The 16,119-nt window shown below is 54.4% G+C and overlaps 1 protein-coding gene across 1 annotated transcript; it reads left to right on the top strand.

Annotated features, from left to right (window-relative positions):
• Positions 1-604: 604 nt before the first annotated feature.
• Positions 605-15,898, top strand: ADAMTS8 (ADAM metallopeptidase with thrombospondin type 1 motif 8). The gene is made up of 9 exons (XM_062508688.1): positions 605-1,826; positions 9,036-9,275; positions 9,505-9,637; positions 10,474-10,641; positions 10,831-11,129; positions 12,695-12,878; positions 13,193-13,365; positions 13,598-13,773; positions 15,166-15,898. The coding sequence occupies exons 1-9, from the start codon at positions 1,224-1,226 to the stop codon at positions 15,896-15,898; spliced, it is 2,709 nt and encodes a 902-aa protein (XP_062364672.1). The 5' UTR covers positions 605-1,223.
• The last annotated feature ends 221 nt before the right edge of the window (positions 15,899-16,119 follow it).

The following is a 16,119-nucleotide window of genomic DNA, read 5'->3' as shown; positions in this document are numbered from 1 at the left end:
GGACTTAAGAGGAAAGAAGGAGTAATATATACGTAGTGATTTCCCTTTCTCCATGACAGCCAGTTGTTCCCTGTTTCTGAGTGGGTTCCCAGCCAGGGACAGAATGTTTCTGCCCATCTCCTGGTGATTGCCACGCTGAGCACACAGCAGCTACCTGGATTTACAGCCTGAGACTCTTATATTGCTGTAGGGTTTTTCCTCACTGCAAGGGAGTTCAGCTGGGAATTCAGTCTGCAGTGGGGTGAATGAAGGGTTTGTAAATGAAGTCATATAACACATACAGAGAAACAAACAAAACAAAACAAAAAAAAAGAAAAAAAAGAGCAACAGGAGGAGCTGGCTGCATTGTATTATTCTCATAGGTATTTTCCACAAGTCTGATTTAGTCGGTTGTCTTATTCCAGCTGGAGGAAACCCCATGTGGATCCAGCTGTTGGTTCAGAGCATGGAAACTCCTTGTACGTGTGTCCTGTTGGAGTTTTCCCTGGGGCCCAAAGCCCTCTCTGTCCCTGGCTAAGGGAAGGACATGGGAACCTCCTGAGGCACCTTCTGAAGCAAGATGCTCTCCAGCTGGCACTGGCCGAGTGCTTTCCAGCCGGGAAGGGATGCTGAGAATCAGCTCTCTGGAGTAAATCCTTCCATGGTGTTGGAGGGGGAAGTGTGCCAGCCCCTCTCCCGCAGGCAGGACCCCGGAGCCTGGGAAGGATCAGACCCGTGCGGGCAGCGCTGGGGCTGAAGAAGGGGTTAATACTGGGAGAGCAACAGGCTAGAGTTGACACTCGGAGGCAGGCGGGGCTGCCGGCGCCTGATTGGCCTCAAATCGTATCCAAAAGTGGGTTGGGGATATTTTTTTTAGGTTTTTTCCCCTCTTTTTTCTATTTTTTTCCCCTTCTCTACTTCTTCGTCTTCTTTTTATTTTTATTTTTTTTTATTTCCCTTGTTTTGGGGGGAGGATATTTTTTGAATTTCTTTACGTGGCTTTTTTTTTTTTTTTTTTTTTTTTGGTCGAGTTTCTCTCTCTCTCTCTCTCTCCCTCTCTCTCTTTCACTTCTCCTCCTCCCCCAGGCTCCGGCTGGCAGGGGAGGGGAGTGGGGAGAACAGCGAGAGATCAAAAATAAACCTCTTATGTCAAAGCCGGGGGGAGAAAGTATAAATACAGCGGGCTCGGCGGCCGGCGCGGAGGCTGCGGGGGAAGAGCCCGGGGGGTGCGGGGCCGTGCCGGGATGGGGCGGCGGGCGCTGCTGGGCGGCCGGGCCCCCCTCCACCTCCACCTGCTGCTGCTGTGCCACGCCTGGGCGCTGCCGCCGCCGCCTCCTCCGCGGGATGCGCAGCCCGTGCTGCCCGCCCGCCTGCCCGCACCCTCGGGACAGCTGGCCCTGCGCCTGGCCGCCTTCGGCCGCGCCGTGGTCCTCCGCCTCCGCCCCGACAACGCGTTCCTGGCCCCCCGCCTCCGCCTCCAGCGCCTGGGCGGCCGCCGCCCGCCGCCTCCGCCGCGCCGGGGCTGCTTCTACTCGGGCGCCGTCGAGGGGAGCCCCGGCAGCCCCGCCGTGCTCAGCAGCTGCGGCGCCGGCGGGCTCAGAGCCGCTTTCCTGCTGGACGGGGCGGCCTACGAGCTGCAGCCGCTCGGGCTGGCGGTGCCCGGGCCGCCCTGGAGGAGGCTGCACCGGCTGAAGCGGCGCTCGGCCCCGCCGGGAGCGCGCCCCGCCCGCGGCGCCGGCGCCGCTCCGCTCCGCAGGGCCCCGCGCTTCGTGTCGCAGCCGCGCTTCGTGGAGACGCTGCTGGTGGCTGACGAGTCCATGGTGCGGTTCTACGGGGAGGATGTGGAGGTAAGGGCTGCCGTGGCCCCTGCCCGCGTCCTTCTGTCCCCGCTTGTGTCTGTCCTGTCCCACCTCTTCTGTCCCCGCAGCCTCTCCATCCTTCCGTCCCTCGCTGTCCCCATCCCAGCCGCCACTCCTCCGCTGGCGCTGCCCCTCTATCGCCGTCATCCCTCCATCCTCCGTCCTCCCTACACACGCGTCCCTTCATCCCTCTGTCCCGTCTTCATCCCCGCTGCCTCTCCTCCTCCTCCCAAATCCGTTCCTCCAGTCCTACCGCCTCTCCGTCTCCTCCCGTCCTGCCCGCTGCCGGCTCCCCCCCTCGCCCTCCCGATCCCCCCCAGTCCCGGGACACCGGGGACAGCTTGGAGTGGGCGGGGGGACCTTGGTCCCCACCTTCCCTTGCTGAGTAGAGGCTGCAAAGGCTGCAGCGTTTGTCCGTGGGGTTCGCTCGGTGTTTGGGGGTCCTTTCCCAGACCCAGCATCCCTCCCGGCGAGCCCGTCTCTGCACACGCTGGGCACTGTGATGTCCCATCAGCCCGGTGTCCCCGAAGGTGGGGACAGGGCGGGTTAATGTCCTTCCCGCTGCGAGGGAAGAGCCGCCCCGCAAAGCGATGCGCTCAGCTCCCTTCGGGCGGGAGCGGTAAATGCAGCGGGGGCCGAGTAAAGCCGGTCCCGCTCCTGAGCCACCTGTTAGCAGCTGAGCAGATGGATGAACAGCCCCGGCCCTCAGGAATTCTCACCCTCCTTAAACACTCTCTGCGGACGCCCTGCCCCGACCAGGCTTTTGGGGAGACGGCAGGCGCAGAGACCGAGGTGCCTCAGCCCCCCACGTCCGTCTCCAGGGCTGTCGATGTGCCTCGTTCATCAGCACCAGGTCTTTTCCCCTGCCTCTGGCAAAGCCGCCTCTCCACCCCTACCCTGCAGGCATGGGTGGTTCAGCTCCAAATTCAGGTTTGCACTATCGGAAGTGCTCGGAGGTCTTTGCAAGGGATAATTGTGCATTGTGGTTGCTCTTTGTCGGGTTTTTGGGGCTCGGGGCTCTGAGAAGAGTCCTTGAAGCTGGAGTTCAGCAGGGAGCAGTTGGGAAGCAGAAACCAGGGGCTGCACTTGGGCAGCTCGGCTCTGCCACTTCTACCCACTTTATCCTTCCCCTAGGGGCTTCTCTGCTCCTAACAAAGCAGTGTTTTAATTCCAGCCTTGCTCAGGCCAGGCTGGACCTTGTGAAATGCTAAATCTTGGGGCTCCACCTGATTTCAGCTGCTCAGCATCACTCTGCTTTTGCCCCTTGCTTGGTTTTGTCACCAAGCTAGGCTGGCAGGAGCCAACAGCAGAGGGTCAGTGAGCAAGGGGTGATGCACTTGGAGGTACCCCGAGTGCTCAGAAGAGAGTTTGAAGTGGAGTAAGCTGAATTTTTCAGCAACGGACTGAAATGGTGGTGGGAATTAGTCTCCCCATAGTGTGAAGTTGGCCTCTGACTCCCCAGGAGGGCAGAAAAAATAGTACAGTGAACCTTCTGCACCCAGCTGGGCACCTGGTGGTTTTAAAGCAACACCCAAGGGTGTTTAAATGCTAGAAATAAGTTGATATATTTGGGTTGGGGAAAATCCTGATAATTCCCATCTTGAGCTGGGAAAAAAAGCAACAGCCCTCTAGGTAAATCTGTGAAGACAGCAGGAGAGGAAATGGCACCTACACAGAACCAAGGGGCTGGAACAGGGGCACCGTGCCCTGGTTTGGCTGCTCCAGCCCTGGCATGGCTGATGCTGCCTGGTCAGCTCCCACTTTGCCATCATTTCCTTGGCCCCCCGAGCAATATCTTTGCATCAGCTCTCAGGGATGGGAAGAAAACCTTCACAGATCTTGTTTTGGATGAGTAGAGTAATAACATGTTAAAATATTTGGGAGAAAACTTCCATCAGCTCTGTTGTAGCAGCTAAAAAAACAACAACCCAAAAACCACCTGCTGTGTTTCTGTGTCTTTTGTTCTCTGGAACAAGAATGCAGGGAGCAGCACAGCAATCTTGCTTCTCCTTAAATACCTTTCTTGTGGAGTGCAAAAAAGCAGTGGCAGGTGCTGATGAGATCTTAGAGAGCTGACTAGGAGACATGCCCAGGGAGTAGAAATGTTGAGTCAGAATAAACCGTATTTATATCATTACTTTTCTTCCCATAACCACACTTTAATTACCAAATATTTATTAAAGGTCACCAGCATTGTTTGTATTCCCAGTTATTTTCTTGCATAAGTTGTAACAGCTTGAGCAGAAGAGTCACCCTAAGACGCACTCAAGCATTGAGAGTTATAATCAATGCCATGCTTGTGGTGGGAAAATGCTGTTCATGATTTATTTCCAATCAATTTGAGCCTTATAGCTCAGCTGTTAACCTAATTTACACAATAAGGGCTTATTCTACCATAATCAATACTTTCATGTAAACCAGGAGGGAATGGTGAAACGAGAGCAGAACTAGACCTGAAATTTGGGGGTTTAATCATTGTTTGGGCTTGATGATTGCAGGGGATGGGGTATTTGTGGGGACATCAGCAGCAGGGCAGCGCTGGGCAATAAATCCTGGGGGATGTGGCAGGATTCAGCCTGCAGGGACTGGGAAGAGCCCTGTGATGTAGGGATGGGAGTGAGGCTCCAGGCTGGACACGGGAGTTTTTGCCTTTTTCTTGCAGAGGATCCCAAGTGCTCGAAAACAAAAGGACTGTGAGCATCACTCAGAACGAAGTGGGGTTTTGAGCAGGGGGAACTGAGGCAGGAGACAGGGCTAGTCCTGCCCACGTGCAGGGGGCTGAGCACCTGCAGCTGGGCTGCACTTGTGAGGGTGCTCTGCATGGCTCGGGAACGTTTGCCAAGACACCTAAAGCACCAGGCAGCTCCAAAACCCAGCTGCAGCATCCCCAGCCAGCTGGCAGCCAAATGGGATTCCTGTGGTGGGATTTCTCCAGTCTCTTGGGTGCAGATGAGACACATTTCCAGGCTTTCCTCCGCAAGCACAATGGCTGTGATCCCCTTTCCTTCCTCCTCTTGCAAGTGAGGAATCTGCTGATCCTGACTCCCAGGGCTGGTGATGACTGAGGACCACAGCAGAGTCAGAGCAGTCTGGAAAAGCTGGGATTCCTTGCTGACTTCTGTGTTTTTTCCAGGCAGATTGATGAGGTTTTAGGAGTGCTGTTGCAAACCCTTCCCTTTAAGACCAGACAAGAGTACAGAGCACTGGGCATTGCCAGGGTCCTGCTGCCAGCTCTCCCACACTCAGATGGATTGGAGGTAACTCCAAAGCCACCCTGGAGCCCCAGGTCCCCTCGTGTCGGGCTCTCAGGCTTGCTTTAGGGTATTTTGCAGTGTGAGTGGGTAGATTCGCTTAATCCCTTGACAAAAGAAGCCAGCCCCTCCTAAACCCATCCCAAAGGCAACTGGAGTGGGATTAAAGGGGATCTTTGCAAAGGGGGACCTGTATGATGCTGCCATCCACCAGATTTTCTTCTGGGATTTGTCCCGAGTGTGACCCTGAGCCTGCATCCGCTTTGGGGTGGGGGGCTGGAGGACCAGGCAGCCTCCCTAAATATTCCTCTGGCTGATGCACTCTCCTCACACCAGGATATTCAACAGCTGCTGCATTTCAGGGCTTCAGTATGAAATGTGTTGGCTCCCACTGAAGCAGCTCCATGCTGGCTCCCAGACTGTAGCACTCCTGCTCTGGGATGCTCTCAGGATGGGGTTTTACTCCATCTCTGTCTCTGGGAGAGGTGGGAACAATCTGAACGTGCCTCAGTTTCCCCTGCCTTGAACAGAGCTAATTGCTGCTTTTGTGGGTCAGCCCCAAATATCCAGCAAAGAGAGAAAGAAAAGAGGGGTGGAAATCATGTGGCAAACAGAGCAGGGATGGGCAGAGAGCCGGGCAGGCAGGAGGGCAGCCAGGCACACTGACAGCCTGGCACGGTGTCCCCCCCTCCCCTGCCTTGCCCCCCATTTCCCTTGGCTGCCTCCCACATTTTTGCAAGGGAATTCTTGGCCCGGGCTTGAAACCACAGGAGGAGGCTGCCAGGGCAGCCAGCAGCCCCTGGGCACCCGAGCCAGGGGGGAGCTCACAGATGGTGCCTTAGGGGAAAGGGACAACCTGAGATGTTTTAAAACCAGTTGAGTTTTAAAAGCTGGGCAGCCCTTACATCTGACCCTGGGTTTGCTTCCTTCCATCTGCCTGCATTCCATAATCTCAGCATTTCTTTCTTCTTCTCCCCCTCTGCAGAAATGCTGGATTCTGGGGAGAAAGCAGGGGGGAAAAGAAAACCCAACCAAATCCAACCAACAAGCAATCCTGCAGCCCCAGGCTGGGCTGAACATTGCTCCCTGCGCACTGGGGAGCATGTTGGAGGGAGGCAGGTTGTGCTGGGGTGTTCTGTGGGTGCTCCCTGCTGTCCCTCTCTTCTGGGTGTGTCCAGCAACATTAAATCATTCTGTGCATACCACAATTACAGTGTCTGTGTAAGAGCAGTTTCACCCATCAAAATAATAATAATTAAAAATAAATGCCGGCATTTGGGGATCTTTGCAGGCTTCAGCTTCTGAGTGGTTCCCATGAAATGGAATGTAAAAGACTTTGCAAGAGCCTGTATCAGAAAACTCAGTCCTTCAATGAGGATAAAGACAACCACTTCAGTTTTGCTTGCTCTGATTTGTATTTGTTTTTCCTGTCCCTCTGCCTGTGCTGTTTGCTGCTGGAGGGCTCCTGTCAGGCAGTGCCTGGCTCAGGGCAGGGCTCTCCCAGACACAGTGATGCTGTGGCAGGAGGGATCTCAGAGCTGCTGTAATGCAGGTGTGGCAGACAAAAGTCATTCCTTATTTTTAGGGGGAGGTGAGTGGAATTTGATACTGAGAGCAGAGGGAGCCCAGGATTGCAGCTGAGGGGAAAAGGGGTGGGAGGTTTGTGGGGCATCACCCTCCACAGTGCCTGGACATAAATGCGGTGCACGGGGCAGAGAAGGAACACTCCATGACCCTCTCTGGTTCACACTGGTGTCCTCTCCCCCCCGAGCAGGTAAGAGGCTGATTTTCCCAGCTGTGTTTACCAGACCTCCTGCCAGATCTCCCAGGATGCTGCTTGGAAATGGCAGGGAAGATCCTTGTGCCTGGAGGGCTGCAGTGCCTGGCAAGAAGGCAGGAGCCAGGGTGTTTGCAGCCCTGGGCTCCTCAAACCCAACCCAAAACGCTGCCCTGCACCTGATCCCAATGCCTACATCCTCAGCCTCAGTGCTGGGAAGGAAACCCTGGAGAAGGCAGTGCTCCCTCCCGGGTGGATGGTCAAGCCAGGGCTGGTTTGCAAAGGCAGAGAGAGGATGGGACCAGCAGGATTCAGCTTGTCCCCAGGCAGCTGTTGGCCAAAAGCGCTCAGCTGGCCTCTTCTGAGCCCTGAGGATCCATAATTTGCTTTTGGCCATGGCTTCAAGCCCTTGGCTAAGCCAAGGCAGTGCAGGCTCATTGCTGCTCTCCCCAGAACAGTCGGGGTCCATCTGAAACCCAACCCACTCCTGCACAGGCCAGGGATGGGTATAAATAGACACCAGATGGTGGAACAAGTGAATTTGACCTTTTAATCTTCACTAAATAGCTGTTTGTTCAGTTTGCTTTCCATCTTGCCTTTCCAGACACAGGGAAGGTGGACAGATGTTTTCCAAGTCCCTCTCTTCCTATTGCTGAAAGAGGTTTTTGGCTGGAGGCACCCCTGAGGATGTGAGGGTTGGTGTCCTGAGGGATTTGTGGTAGGAACTGAGATCTCCCAGGTCAAATCTACTGTTATGGACAGAAACCTCTAACGGGTTAGAAAAGGATGCAGATTTATTCCCTTGGAAATGAGAGACGATCCCATGATGAGCAGCTCCAGCACAGAGCATCCTTCTAGATCTTCAGGGCCATACTTTTAGGAAGGCTTTGTGATATTTTTAGCAAGTTCCCAATGGACTTTCCCCATAGGGTGAACAATTCCCCCAAGTTTCATGGAGTAGCCACTTGTGGGGATCTTGCCTCACTTTCCTGCCTCTGCAGTGACTTCTCTGTGACATGAGTTGCATGCTCTGGGCTGGATGTGAGTCATGGAGTGGAGATCTGGCCAGTCTAAATAAACCAGTCTATTCCCTGCTCCCATCAGCCTTGCTGGGGCCTGCCCTTGGATAATGAGCCGGGGAGGACTTGGGAGATGTCTTGTTGAAACAAAACATCTGTTTACATGGGGCTGCCAGTGATGGGATAAAATGTGGCAGAATAATTTAAAATAGCCACAAGTGCCCTGGGCAAGCAGTTCCTAGTGCAGCAAATATGCTGCATCTCACTCAACATCTCCCTCTTTTGCTAAGGGAACAGCATTTTGTGTCTCAGAAAATGGCATTGTCCTGGCAGTACCATGATGGTCGAGCACACAGAGACAGCTTTGCTCAGGAAATGGATTTTGGGTGAAACTTGGCCGTCGGAGAGGGCTCCCATCGAGTCCTTCCAGTTTAATTAGGTTCTGAATTGAGACCGCAGGGTGTAATTTGTCTGGGGAGGAGAGAAGCCACTTTCTCTTTCCCAATACTCTATTGTGTAATAGCTGCATTTTTTTCTCCTGACTCCGGGCCGTGAGCGATGCCAAGCAGAGGAGGAATTTTGATGCTCCGATAAGATGTTTACATCAGCCTAAACATCGCTGGCTCTTTTGACATATTAAGTAATCCCTGGTCATCACCAAGCAGGGGATGCTGCTGGGCAAAGTCTTGGCTGTCAAAGTGTTTTAGTCCCGGTTTGTTGCCAAGGATGCTGGGTTCAAACCCTGTGACCAGCACAGGCAGAACTTTTACTGGGTGGTTTTGCTCCAGCAAGATGTGTGTGAGTTGGTTCCTGCCCTGGGGCAGTGAGGGTAGCGTTAATGCTTTGGGAATATGCAGAGAACTCTCCAGAATGCTGAGGTTTTCCCCAGGCAATTTCTTCCAGAGGGATTTCTAAGTGCAAAGGGTTCATGGGAGAGGAGACACATGGTCTGGAGAAGGGGATGCAGGGCTTGTCCACCAGCACAAGGTGTAAAGCATCACATACAGGAAAGGCAGCACCGAGTCCGTCAGCCCATGGTCTGGGCATCATGGGCTTCATAAATGAGGCTGATTCTTTCTTTTCAAATAAAACAATTGCCCTGTAGCAGAGCTTTTACCCAGGCCCTGCCTGCCTGTCTCATCCCCCACAGACCCACATCCTGACCCTGATGTCCATGGCAGCTCACATCTACAAGCATCCCAGCCTGAGGAACTCCATCAGCCTGGTGGTGGTGAAGGTGCTGGTGGTGGAGGAGGCGGCGGCAGGGCCGGAGGTGTCCGACAACGGCGGCCTCACCCTGAGGAACTTCTGCAGCTGGCAGCAAAGGTTCAACCCCCCGAGTGACCGGCACCCAGAGCACTACGACACTGCCATCCTCCTCACCAGACAGGTCAGCACCCCTCGGGAATGCTCTGGTGCAGAAAGGAAAGGGGTCAAGGCATCCGTGGAGGGGAAGAAGGGGGTTGATGATGGAGGTCAGTGCCCCACCGTGCAAAGAATGGAGCTTGCAGCAAAGCAGTTGGGGGGGTGGTTTTATTTAGGGTTGCTCACAGAGATGTTGGGGCTGAACATGGGGCCCCCTCCTGCTGCTGACTGCTCCCCCTGCCTGGCACAAACAGGATTTCTGTGGACACCAGAGCTGTGACACGCTGGGAGTGGCAGATATCGGCACCATGTGCGACCGCAACAAGAGCTGCTCCGTGATCGAGGATGAGGGCCTGCAGGCAGCCTACACCCTGGCTCATGAACTGGGTAACCCATCCCTTCCCAAGGGGAAGGCTGCTTCTTCCAGTCCTTCTGCTGGGAGGGGTTGTGGCACAGCCCAGCACCAGCATCTCCTGGCTGGGGACCGCCCACTGAGCCTTGGGGAGCTTCTGGCACTGATAAAAGCTGGTTTGCACCAGCAGAAACACTGAAATTGGTGTAAATTGGTGCCTTTGTACCAATTCAGGAAGTATTTCTTCACTGGAAATTGTCAAGCATTGGAAGGGGTTGCCCAGGGAGGTGGTGGAGCCCTCATCCCTGGAGTTGTTCAAGAAACACCTGGACATGGCACTCAGTGCTCTGGGCTGGGTGACGAGGTGGAGATGAGTCACAGATTGGACTTGAGGATCTTGGAGGTCAATTCCAACCTTAGTGATTCCATGATTTACCTGTTGTGATGAGCTCAGGCATGGGATCAAGCACATCTCTGCCTTGGTTGGCCATTCCTGCACTGACTAAATTTTGCACAGAGAAGCTGTGGCTGCCACATCACTGGGGACATCCAAGGTCAGGTTGGACCTTGGGGCATAGAGCAACCTGCTCTAGTGGAAGGTGTCCATGGCAGGGGGTGAAATGAGCCTTAATTCCCTTCCATCCCAAACCATTCTGAGTTTCTACAAATTTGCGCTGCTTTGCCCTGCGCACAGCAGGCTGTACCACTGAGACAGAGCAAGAAGGTTTTTATTCCTTCTGATTTACGGAAGCAAATAGCTTTGGCAAAAGTAGGAGCTGCTTAATGTCTTGCAGATGGTCCCACACAGCATCTGCTGAGGAGCAGGAGCTGGGCTGGGGAGCTCAGCTGTGCCATGCTCTCTGCTCCCCAGGCCATGTGCTCAGCATGCCCCACGACGACTCCAAGAACTGCGAGCGGCTCTTTGGGTCCCTGGGCGAGCACCACGTGATGGCCCCGCTCTTCATCCACTTGAACAAGACCCAGCCCTGGTCTCCTTGCAGCGCCATGTACCTCACCGAGTTCCTGGACGGGGGGCATGGTAAGGTTTGAGTCAGCTACACCATCACTCCAAGCAGCCTTTTCCTTACTTGCTCAGGCTCCTTGCCATGCCTGGATGAAGGGGGAGGTGAAACCAGACCATGGGCAGAGGTGTGGGGTGCCCTGCTTGGTGCAGTCAGTGGCATCAGGCCCTGAAAGCTCCATGTGCTGACTCTTGAACCTTGCCCAGGTGACTGCCTGCTGGATGCCCCGGCCAAGCCCGTGTCGCTGCCTGCCGAGCTGCCCGGACAAAGAGCCCTGTACAGCCTGGACCAGCAATGCCAGCAGATCTTTGGCAAGGACTTCCAGCACTGCCCCAACACCACGGAGGAGGATATCTGTGGCCAGCTGTGGTGCAGGATGGGCAGTGGGGAGCCCCTCTGCCACACCAAGAATGGCAGCTTGCCGTGGGCTGATGGAACCCCCTGCAAAGCTGAGGGGCTGTGCTGGGATGGGCACTGTGTGCAGCAGGATGCCCTGAAACCCCAGGTATGGGGACACCAGGAATGGTGGTGTGGTGGTTGCACTCCAGGCACCTACCAAAGCCTCCCTCTCACTCCCCTCCACAGCTGGACAGGGAAGGGAGAAATAGAACCAAGGTACATGAGTTGAGAGAATTGAGAAATTGCTCATCAATCAACATCACAAGCAAAATAGGCTCAAGTTAGAGGAGCTAATTGAATGTATTACTAACAAAATCAGAATAATGAGAAGTAAAACAAGACCTTAAAAACACTTTTCCCCCACACTTCCCTCCTTCCCAGCTCTCCCTTCTCCCTCCAGTGGTGCAGGGAGACAAGGAATGGGGGTTATGATCGGTTCATCCCAGGCTGTTCCTGCTGCTGCTCAGGGAGAGGAGTCAGAGTCCTTTCCCTGCTCCTCTGTGGGGTCCCTCCCATGGGAGACAGTCTCCATTAATTTCTCTGATGTGAGTCCTTCCCATGGACACGTTCTCCACAAACTGCTGCAACATGGGTCACTCTTCCACAGGGTCAGTCCTTCAAGGACAGGCTGCTCCAGTGTGGGTCTTCCACAGGGTTCCAATTCCTTCCAGCAGAGCTGCTTGGGTTCCAGCAGCATGGATTCCTCTCTCCACAGGTTCTGCCAGGATCCTGCACCAGCTCAGGTTTCCCACACTGGGGGTCACAGCCTCTTTCAGGCATCCCCCTGCTCTGGCCTGGGTTCCTCCAGGGTCTGCAGGTGGATCTCTGCACCCCCATGCCCTCCAGAGGCTGCAGGGGCAAAGCTGCCTCACCATGGTCTTCCCCACAGAATTTTGGGGGAATCTCAGCTCTGATACCTGGAGGAATCCTTGCCTTTCCTCCTGCACTGCCCTGGGTGTGTGCAGAGCTCTTCCTCAAGTTCTCACTCTTCTCTGCATCCAGTTACATCTGCCTAATTTATTTTTCTTCTTCTTCTTAAATACATTATCTCTAAGGTCAACACCATCTCTGCTGGGCTCACCCTTGGCCAGTAGTGGGTCCATCCTAGAGCTGGTGTTGGCTCTGCTGGGCACGGGGGAGTTTCTGGCAGCTGCTCACAGAGGCCACCCCTGTAGCCCCCCACCACAACCCCAATACAGCTGGGCTGGGGCTTGACCCTTTGGGACTCCCAACTCTGACCCCACCCCTGCCAGTCTCCTTGGCCGGCTTTGGATTGGGCTGATCTATTTCTGGATGTTTCTCCTTTGTTAATATTTATTACTGGCAAATCCAGCTCATAGACAGAAGTCTGCTACTGAGCCGTAGGCTGGTCTGAACCAAAACAAGCAGTGCAGAGCTGCAATTAAATCATGACTTTTTGCCCTGCTGGGAAAATTTGCAGCGGTTTCAGAGTCAGTCAGCAAAGCACTCAAAGTCCAGCTTAACTCTAAGCATGTGAACAGACTGGTGGAAGTCAGTATTAACTTTGTGTGAAGTATGTGCCAAAGCGTTTTTCTGGGTCAGGGCTGGGGGAGATGTCAGCATTGCTCCAGCCCTTAGCTGGCCCTGGGAGGGAGCAGCTGGGGATGGACAGGCTCGAGGATGGATTCAGCTTCTCCTGGCCTCTTGCAGGCAGCGCTGGACGGCGGCTGGGGCCCGTGGAGCGCGTGGGGCTCCTGCTCCAGGAGCTGTGGTGGAGGCATCCAGTTCTCACACCGGCACTGCGACAGCCCCAGGCCCCAGCATGGCGGCAGCTACTGCCAGGGCCAGAGAACCAAGTACCAGTCCTGCCACACCGAGGAGTGCCCGCCCGATGGTAAGGATGGCAATTCCCAAATGCATTCTCAGCTCCCACTCCTGTTCCTCCAGAATGCGTTACAGGGATTGCTCTGCTCTCCCTTGGACATTCATATCTGGGGGGAGCAACAGCTTCCTGCAGAGGGACCGTGACCTTCCGTGGCTGATGGAAGGAGTGTGGGATCCCTCCTTCATGACGTTCCTCCTCTGCTTGCACGCTCACCACGTGCTCTCACTACCCTTAGCTCACTCGCACATCTCTGTGATAGCCTAGGACAGCAGCTCCTGCCAGCTGCCCATGGATTTTGGGCCACATTTCACCTTTCCTTTCAGGGAAAAGCTTTCGGGAGCAGCAGTGTGAGAAGTACAACAGCTACAACTTCACTGACCTGGAAGGGAACCACTTGGAGTGGGTTCCTAAGTATGCGGGAGTGTCCCCCCGAGACAGATGCAAACTCTTCTGCCGAGCCCGAGGGAGGAGTGAATTCAAAGTCTTTGAGGCCAAAGTAAGATTCCTGGTGATAAGAATCACCAAAGTAATGTTCCTGGTGATGGAATCACCTAAGCAAGGTTCCTGGTGATATGAATCACCAGAGTAAGGTTCCTGGTGATGGAATCACCTAAGTAAGATTTCTGATGATGGAATCACCAAAGTAAGGTTCCTGGTGATGGGAATCACTCCTGTTTACCCCACGTCAGAACTCATCCCCTAGTTACTGCTCTCATCCCCTTTCCCAGGTGATCGATGGGACGCTGTGTGGCCCAGAGACCCTCTCCATCTGTGTCCACGGGCAGTGCATCAAGGCTGGCTGTGATCACGTCATTGGGTCCTCCAAGAAGCTGGACAAGTGCGGGGTGTGCGGTGGCAATGGCTCCACTTGCAGGAAAATATCTGGCTCGCTCAACAGATCCAAGTGAGGTGCCAGGGAGGAGGTTCTGCAGGGATGGGCTGTGGGAGAAACACCAGCATCCTCTCTCATTCCCCTTTGTTTATCACTGAAGCTGTAGGCTAGGAATACCTAAGGATCCAAGCCAGCATCCTCAGCTGGCTGGCATTGCAAGAGCCTGGGCTCCTCCCCAGACTCCAGGGCTTAGGCTCAGTTTATTTTGGGGCAGAATTATACAGGCCAAGTAGATCTTATTTCCTAAAATAATAACTGATGTGACAAGCTCGGCACACCACTGCAAATAAATCTGCTGCCCCAACAAGTTTACAAAGCACATTTCACACCAGTGCAGTGAGTTGGACACATAATTCGAGGGCTGACATGTGATAAAATGTTCAATAACTTTTCCCTGGGTTTGGGGGTAAATTTGAATCCTGGGACAAGGACACTGAGGCAGCCTCTTCCCTCACCCAGCAACTCCGTGGCTTTGCCAAAGAGCAGAATTTAAGGTTTTTGTTGGAAAACCAAAATAAAAGCCCAACCGTCCAGTTCCATGCAGCGAGGTGACTCAGTCCAATTAGATTTCCTAAATGGTTTCCTTCCAGGGAACAGCTGAAATGGGGCTTCCACTCTCCTATGAGTTGTTTGTGGTTGACTAAAGGGAGATTAGCATAGGAGCTACAGCCAAGAAGAGATCCCATTAAGATCAGGGTGAGGGAGGCCAGGGTGACGGAGAGCAGGGTTTGACTCAAAGGCTTTTTTCCAAAATACTCTGAACCTAATTACTAACTGCAGCATCCACCGTGGGGATCCATGGAAAATGATCTCGTGCTGGCTTCACAGTGTGAGTCACAGTGCTGAGGGCTCAAGTGAAACCTTCCCATGCTATCCCAGGAGCCGTGGTGCTCCAGGCATGGCCCTTGGCTGGCTCTGAAGGAAAATGCTTCACTGGCATGGGAATGTCCTCTGTATCCTCCAATGGGATTACTTCTGCCTTGTAGTGGTGGCTGCAAAACCCTTCAAAAAGTGAGTTGAGGTAGCTGAGACTCCCTCCTGTTCTGGTGTTCTATATCTATATCTGTACCTACATCTGTATTATCTCTGTCAATAGGTGATGTCACCCTTCAGCATCACCAGTGACAGGCTTTCAATCCCAAACATTTCACCATTTTCAAACACAGGGAGTAAGGGGAATTTCCCACCTAGGCTGTTCATTCGATTGCATCGCTCATTTTCATACGGAATTCAGAGAAATCTTCCAGCTGAGCTCACATCTAGAACATCTGCAAAATTTCTAGCTCTTGAGCACTCAGGGTTACAGAGGGATGGCTTCAGAGCCACAATCCCAAGTGCTGTTCCTTACATGAGTGTGCTCTTAATAAGTCTTGAAAAATAACTGTGTCCCCTTGCCCCGTGCAGATATGGCTACAATGACATTGTCACCATCCCTGCCGGAGCCACCAACATCGACATCAAACAGCGCAGCCACCGAGGGGTGCGGCATGACGGGAATTACCTGGCCCTGAAGACCCTTGAGGGCAAGTACCTGCTGAACGGAGACTTTGCCATCTCAGCCATGGAGCAGGACATCCTCATTAAGGGCACCATCCTGAAATACAGCGGCTCCATGACGACTCTGGAGAGGCTGCAGAGCTTCCGACAGCTCCCAGAGCCCCTGACCGTCCAGCTGCTGACGATTGCCAGCGAGGTCTTCCCACCAAAAGTCAAGTACACCTTCTTCATCCCCAAGGACGTCCCTTTCAGCAAGCAGAAGGGCAAAGAGAAGAAGTCAGTCAATGTCATCCGACCGATGCTGACCTCCCAGTGGGTGTTGGGTGACTGGTCCGAATGCTCCAAGACGTGTGGCTCCGGCTGGCAGCGGCGGACGGTGGATTGCCGGGATGTGGAGGGTCAAACCTCCTCTGCCTGCAACAGATCCCTCAAGCCTGAGGACATCAAGCCCTGTGGAGACACGCCCTGCCCTCTCTGGCGCCTGGGCCCCTGGTCCCCCTGCTCCCAGACGTGCGGCGAGGGCGTGCGGACGCGCAGCGCCTCCTGCATCGATTACACCGGGAAGATCACCGCCCCGGAGAAGTGCAGCCCACCGGGGCCAGCGCCAGCCACCTCGGCCTGCGTGCTGCGGCAGTGCTGAGCCACGCTGGGCTGCTCGGAGCCCAGGGTGCCACGGGTTCCGCCGCACTGGGGCAGGACAGCGAGGGTGCCGTGGGCTCGCTTGCCAGACAAATGACCGCTCTCCAGTGGTTCATCCCCACCGCATCGATGTCTACCTCAGAGGGAGAATAACGGCGGCAAAACAGGGAGGAATCGCTTCTTTTCCTTTCTTTCTTCCTTTTCTTTCTGGCTGGCTGCTCG

The sequence above is a fragment of the Cinclus cinclus genome, chromosome 25, assembly GCF_963662255.1.
Source record: "Cinclus cinclus chromosome 25, bCinCin1.1, whole genome shotgun sequence".
NCBI classification, from domain to species: Eukaryota; Metazoa; Chordata; class Aves; order Passeriformes; family Cinclidae; genus Cinclus; species Cinclus cinclus.
This window is presented reverse-complemented; position numbering and strand designations above follow the sequence as displayed.